A 6,683-nucleotide genomic window follows, 5' to 3' on the forward strand; every position below is an offset into this window, starting at 1 on the left:
CTTTCCCTCGTTCCAGTTCACGCACGTTACATTGAAATCCAAACAGGTTTCCTCGTCGATCGGTGAAGTCTCTCGCTGCTGGAGATGATCAGCTGTGATCACACTCACCGACGTAATCCTTCGTCGAATACATTACTTTCGAACGCTTTCGTAAATTATAACCAATACACGATTCGACGCACCACGCGGCGCACGCACGTATTAACCGACTCACTTCACGGTAACCGGAGAAGGCGCGAAACGTGCTGCGACAAAATTGCAGGTTAGCATCGATCGATAACCAGCTGTCGATGATCACCGTCGATCGATTGTCAATGCGATATCTACGCGTGGAAAACGGGGTGAATTGTTACGGGACTAATTCGTGTTCTGCTCCGTTTCCTCGTTACTACACGCAAACGTAGAGACAGCGATTCCTGCCTCTCCGATAGAAAGTCAACAATGTAACCCCGCTTCGAAACGAACAACATGGGTATAACGTACGAACGTAACCCCTCTACTGCCTCGCACACGATCGTTTCCAGGTACGGCACACACGCAGAAATTGCCGCACTGCTCACTACAAACACGTAAATAAGTGATCGCTATCGATGTACGAATTGCACTCGGCTGTCAATAAAACTTCCGTCAACGTGCATCGTGGTATATAACGTTAGATTGACATGTTAAGAAACATTGACGGCCGTTGATCGTATTGTACGACTCGTTTCTACGAATATCGACGTAACCTTCACGGTATAAGAATCGGTATACTTGTTTCGAAATATCCTTAAATAAATATGACGTAGATGGTTACGAACTTTGAGCTTGACACTTGAAACACGGCGAATTCGATGGGACGCTTTTCGTATTCCGCGTCACAGTGGAATCGATCCAGCAAGCGTGATTTCCTTTCCCTCGATAACTGCCTTTGTTCTCGAACCCATGGTCGTTGTAGGTCCTTTCTGTTTGGCAATCTTGACTGGCTCGGAGCGTCACCGTGAACTCACTGTTTGCAAGAAACACGCGCAGAAGGACACGGACACGCGAGGCGACCAGCTCGCCGCACCGTGGTCGGCCAGGTAGTGACTCACTAGCCGCCAGTAGAAAATAAATATTACGGAATCGTGCGCCGTGCTTCTCAGCCAGGTAGAGATCCTCCCACCTCCGAGGCACTGGCTGAAAGTAATTCGTTCTATTGCTCGAGCTCGTTCCGCTACGAAAACGTTCACTCGCACTGCTAAATTCGATCCACGATGCAATTATCTCGATTTTGATCGATCGTGTCGCCACAGACGCCTGGTTATCGCGTTCGATTATCTCTCCATCGACCTGTGCTTATCTGGCATTGTGCACGCGCGATATTCACATTTTCGGGCAATAATAAACGTAGAAGAAAAATAAACCGCGGGAAGATAAAAAAAAAAACAGTGTGACAGGCTTTCGTACGCGAACGCGAGACAATCGACCTGTCGATCTTTCCCTCTGAAGGCATACTAACCTCTCCCTTGGCCGTACCCACCACTAGCGTTACCCCCACCACTTGACCCACCTGGTCGTACCGCCACCTGACTCGATCTCACGAAATCTATGGATCGTGTTTAACACACGATCCTCCTACGTTTACCACTGTTCTCGATGTATTATGTTCAAATAAATGCTGAAATTCCTCGAAACATTTTCCACGTGAATCGCATAATAGGGTATAATAACGTTCCATGTGGCAAGAATATATTAAATTATATAGATAATACACCTCGCTCGTATATTACAAAATAAATTATCTAGATCCTTTCGAGAGTTAGAAAATGCGTTTCATGAAAAATGATTCAGTTTCACTATAATGCCGATGTGAAATTGAATGAATTCGAAAAAACACGCATCTTCGCGAAAGAGAGAAAATTACGTTATTATACAGCATTTTATAAATCGACAGTATTCGATTAGTTAGAGAAAAGGGGTGAAATAAAATTTGATTTTTTTTTTCTCTAATGTAATCATGACACCATTCGTTAATGATTAAAGTAATACTGCAAGGTGACCGACATTGAACGTTCTAGTTAGCGATGTAATTGTATATGCGATACAATAACATCGGTTATCATTAAACGACTTACACCATCTAGTGGTTTTCCAAGTAACTGATTTTATCGTGGAAGATTAATAATCATTTTGACACGCGGCAAATCGCTCTAATTCTTTTGTAATTTCCATCGTGGCCGCGCGTTTTCCTTTGTATTTTTTCCACCTTCCCCGATCCATTCTTTATATGCAAAACCGACAAAAAATCACTTGAAATATTTCTGCCAACCCATGAAATCGAGATCCCTGTTACCATACACTCCTGAGAGGGTGCCTGGCAACCGGAAGCACCAACAAGAACAACGGTGCCGCATATACAGCTGGTATGTGCTATACAGGGTGGCAGATGTCTTTCTCAAATGTTGCCGTTGAATGTCATCGACAGTTATATTTCTCAATTTTCGAATTTTTTCGTTTATTTTCTTATTTCCGTTTAATATTAAAAATGGTATTTTTGCATAAATATGTCTTTGCAATTCGTTAATCGTACGTTTGTGATAATATTTCGTTGGTCTCCTACATTGGGAAAGTGTTTTCCTCTTCACCGTGGATCCTCGAGATCATCTACGTGAACGGTGAGGAAGATACGGACGAGGACATTGGCAACTTCCGGGAAAATCTCTGATCCATCGAGCGTAACTTTTATAAATGTTTAACGAATAGTGAGTCGCAATAACCTCTACACTCAAACGTCAATCGATAGAAACAACCTTACCGCAACAAGTAGCTTGTAATAATTTATAAATTAATTGTTCAATAAACAACGTTTGAAAACATTATGGCGTAGGTGTAACGTGTCTTTATTGTATCTCGAAAGAAATAAGAATTCACGCTTGAACGTGAACGATGCTTGAACGTGTAACAAATTGACATTGTATTTTGGAAGGTTGTAATTATTAAAGCCACGCAAATATGGCACACAAACTGCAACACGTACCGGACGAGGTAGAGCTTGAGATGATATCTCAGGCCGAGCTTTCGAGACTGAAAAGGCAGTATAGGATAATGGAAAATGACCGAGGTGCTTGCGTAGAGGATGCAAAATTACAAATCCGCAATCAAATGAACATGATTAATCGTTTGGAGTATGAAAAGGCAGAGCTCGTTCTTCGTATTAAAACCGCATCTTCGAAAACGTTTACTCGTAAAGACGAGGAAATGGAGGAAAAGCTGAAGTGTCTTTTGACGATGCAGACAAAATACGACGAATTGATAAGAACAGAGAAACTGGAAATAGCAGAGCTCGATAACGAAATTCGCAAGGTTTATCCATTATTTACCTCGGTTTCAAGCGTTAATGATCAGAAATGAATAGATGCTGTTAACACTTTGTTTTCAGTTATCAAAAGAAGTTTCATCTCTGAAAATGAAAGTTAGGACAGACACGCAGCTAAAAGAATTGTCTTTGCGGCAAACCAAGATAAGTCGTATGCTGGAAAATCGGCTGGAAGTAGCAACGAAAAGATTCAACGTTGCTGTTGCTCAAAATATGAAGTTTCGAGACGAAATCGAAGATATGCTGAAGGAAAGGACGCAGTTTACCACGCTTTGGAATAAATTAATTAATCAATTGAACACTGGAAAGCAAGTTATCAATGACTTGATAGAGCAAGCTACCATCGCGTTCAATCAAAGGGACGAGGAACTGAACAAGATCCAGGCTCTTCGCGAAAGGTACACCTGAGATTTTAACGATCCTTTTACCTCGAGTACTAAAATCGTAAAATTAAATAAAATATGTAATAATGCCATCGAGAGTTTCATGACATTCTTCACCACTGAGTAGTCGCGAAAGTTGAAATCATCGGATCGTTGTCCCCATAACTTGGAGAATTACACTAATGACCTGAAAGTTATTCATATTTCGCGTAGAATGCTAATTCGTTGCTGAATTAGAAACTCGGAACCAAGAATAATGATCGGAAATCAATGGCGCGTGGTAACATCCGGTGATCTCGCTTCTACGATCGGTTACCCAATATTTTATTTGTCGGATCATTAATCGACTTACGCTCTTTCCACTTCCGGCTGCGGTATGCAATCATCAGAACAGAGACGAATGTTGAACACTTTTCTCTTTAAAGGGGATTAAGAGATCTAAAGGCACACGTCTCCGAGATGTGCGAGTTGCAGAGAACAATGGACAATGAAATGAAGCTGCAAGAATTCCTCGGTGTAAAAGGACAGTATCGTGAAATGACCGATTTGAACGCTAAACGTGCTGCCGAGAAGAAAGCGAGAGTAGAAGAAAAGCAAAATAAGATTACATCTTATAAGAGCATTTTACAATTGATTAAAGACTTTACTGGTACTTACACTTTGCTCGCACTCCATACATGTTGCGTGTAACACCGATGACGTACACCTGTGCATTTACTGCACTCGTTTGCATATTACGTATACCACGATAACTATGTTCATTTCCTTTCGTAATTGCTTTCTTTCGGTTTTGCGGACTGTTTGCTTATATTATCGATTTGTTTGTTAACGTTCGATTTTTCGTGATTATTATTAAACCGTTGAACCTTGAAAATGTAAATATCGTCAGTATGGGTGTTGCAGCATGAGAAATTAATATAAAAATATAAAAAAAATTTGTTAACGAATCACCTTTCTTTTTCCAGGTGAACAAGACGTCGATAAACTTATAGCACATTTCGTCAAGCAAGAGGAAGAGAATTTCGCTTTGTTCAGTTATGTGAATGAATTAAACGATGAACTGGAGTGTCTCCAGGCGAGAATGGCTCACTTAACAGCAGCTATAGAAGAAGCACAAGTTATGAATGACCATACTAAACATCAACAAACTGAGACATTAGAGAAACTCAAAAGAGAGCTTGAAGAGCAAACCGCTCTCGCTGATGCTGCAGAAGAAAATCTGTCACAGGTAATGTCTTGCTAATCTCATAAAATATTAAAGATCCGTGGAATGGGAACTAAAAATCTGGTGTCCTTAAAAATATGTAATTTCTATTTAAATAACTGATTTCATTGTCTGTTTTCAGTGCGATGACGTGATAGAGAAGCTACTGAAAGGAATAGATTCTCTCTTTAAAGCAATTCGTTGTGACAATTCTCCAATTTTACAACTGTTAGGCGATAATGAACAAATAACAATGAGTAACGTCATGATGTACTTGGGAATCATTGAGAAACGTATCACGCAAATGTTCCATAAAGTGTATTGGCTAGATAGAGCCACCAAAACGCAACATTTGCGGCTCGATGAAGACAGAAGACCCAGATTGAAAGTGCCTCCTATTGAATATATTGCCCCCACCCAACCTTGCGCCTTGTAAGTCCTTTGATTCCATCTATTTCTCCTCTATTATCCATCCTTCTTCCAAATATTTTGTTTGAGCCGTTGTCTGTTTAATACTTCATTCGTGCAATCCGTTTATAATGAACGTTCGTTATGAAAAGAAAACGCTTAATCGTACAGATGCATCGAAAAAGAAGAATTGCAAATCGTATCCGAAGGTTTGGAACACCCATTGACACGTGATGAAGCTACCAAAAAGTTAAAACAAAGACTCGAGGAAGATTACTCTGAACTCTTGCATAATATATCTGGTTGTCATTTGCCAGCAGCTAGAAAAGTCATACAAAAACGATATCAATAAAATAGCATCAGAGAGCCCGTAAATTGGTTACACAATCAATTAGCATTTACGAAGTACAAGATAATCGGCTGAATCCTCATGGTCATGATGCAACACGTAAATCTGGTTTCGCATAAATTTTCGCTCCTTTTAGTTTATCCTTAATATAGTAAGATATTTATTAGTATATATTTTATTTCTTTAGGATATTTATTTACAAATAGTTGGACAAGTAATTTCAAGCAAAATAAATCCCTTATTTTGTCGCGCGCTTCTTCGCAACTTTCATAATCCGTTTCAATTCGAGAATAGTTCGTTTAATATGATCCAACTGCTCCTCAATGTTGTCTTTGCTCACAGTCACGGGAATACCCTTTCTCTTGCAGATCTGTTGATACAGATTCCAGCAACAAGTTTTTACTTGCGTGTGCTCCAAATTTTTCTCGGCCGCAGTTGCTTTTATTTCAGCCACGATTGTCTCCCATTTACGAGCTTGCACTTCTGCTCTATCTCGCCTTGCTTGTAGTTGCGCTAATGCGTTATTCAATGCCATCATTTTTTGTGACTTAAGCTCTGTCATATGATGCTGTAAAGAAAACGATATTTGTCCTCTTCTCTGTATGATTATAAAATGAAAGACTAATAAATTATATATATTAAGTACAATGTTTACCATTTCTGTTCCTCTCTCCTCCAGTATCTCAAGATTTTTATCCTGGTGCTCAGACAAGATTATTCGTGCTTCGATTAGAGTTTCGTAACGATTAAAAATATCAGATATCGAATTAAATTCTCCACTTTCGCTAACAACTTTTTCCAAATAATGTTGATATTTCTTGTACTCTTCCACGTGTTTCTTCATCCTCTCGCGAATATCTTTCATACGAGCCAATTTTTCATTCAGTTCTCTGACCTGAGAAATATATCATACGTTAAATAAGCAGGATTATATTTGCATATTGTATACCTAATATCATACAAGTTTTTACTAATATTGTTCTGATACGTTACTTCTTCCGA

The 6,683-nt window shown here is 39.6% G+C and overlaps 2 protein-coding genes across 2 annotated transcripts in view; one reads left to right on the forward strand and one right to left on the reverse strand.

The window, feature by feature from the left end:
- Nucleotides 1-2,973: 2,973 nt before the first annotated feature.
- On the forward strand, nt 2,974-5,684 carry LOC108552480 (coiled-coil domain-containing protein 63). The gene is made up of 6 exons (XM_017907047.1): nt 2,974-3,324; nt 3,401-3,735; nt 4,146-4,369; nt 4,686-4,948; nt 5,067-5,356; nt 5,504-5,684. The coding sequence occupies exons 1-6, from the start codon at nt 2,974-2,976 to the stop codon at nt 5,682-5,684; spliced, it is 1,644 nt and encodes a 547-aa protein (XP_017762536.1).
- A 230-nt stretch (nt 5,685-5,914) lies between these two features.
- LOC108552479 (coiled-coil domain-containing protein 42 like-2) overlaps nt 5,915-6,683 on the reverse strand; it is a 1,462-nt gene continuing 693 nt past the window's right edge. The window contains exons 3-4 of the mRNA XM_017907046.1: nt 6,337-6,579; nt 5,915-6,249 (exon numbers count right to left, since the gene is read on the reverse strand). Of these exons, the coding sequence (XP_017762535.1) occupies nt 5,920-6,249; nt 6,337-6,579 (573 nt within the window). The 3' untranslated portion in view covers nt 5,915-5,919. The remainder of the gene's footprint in view (nt 6,250-6,336; nt 6,580-6,683) is intronic.

This window comes from Eufriesea mexicana, unplaced genomic scaffold, assembly GCF_001483705.2.
Source record: "Eufriesea mexicana isolate 0111107269 unplaced genomic scaffold, ASM148370v2 scaffold6846, whole genome shotgun sequence".
Classification (NCBI taxonomy): domain Eukaryota; kingdom Metazoa; phylum Arthropoda; class Insecta; order Hymenoptera; family Apidae; genus Eufriesea; species Eufriesea mexicana.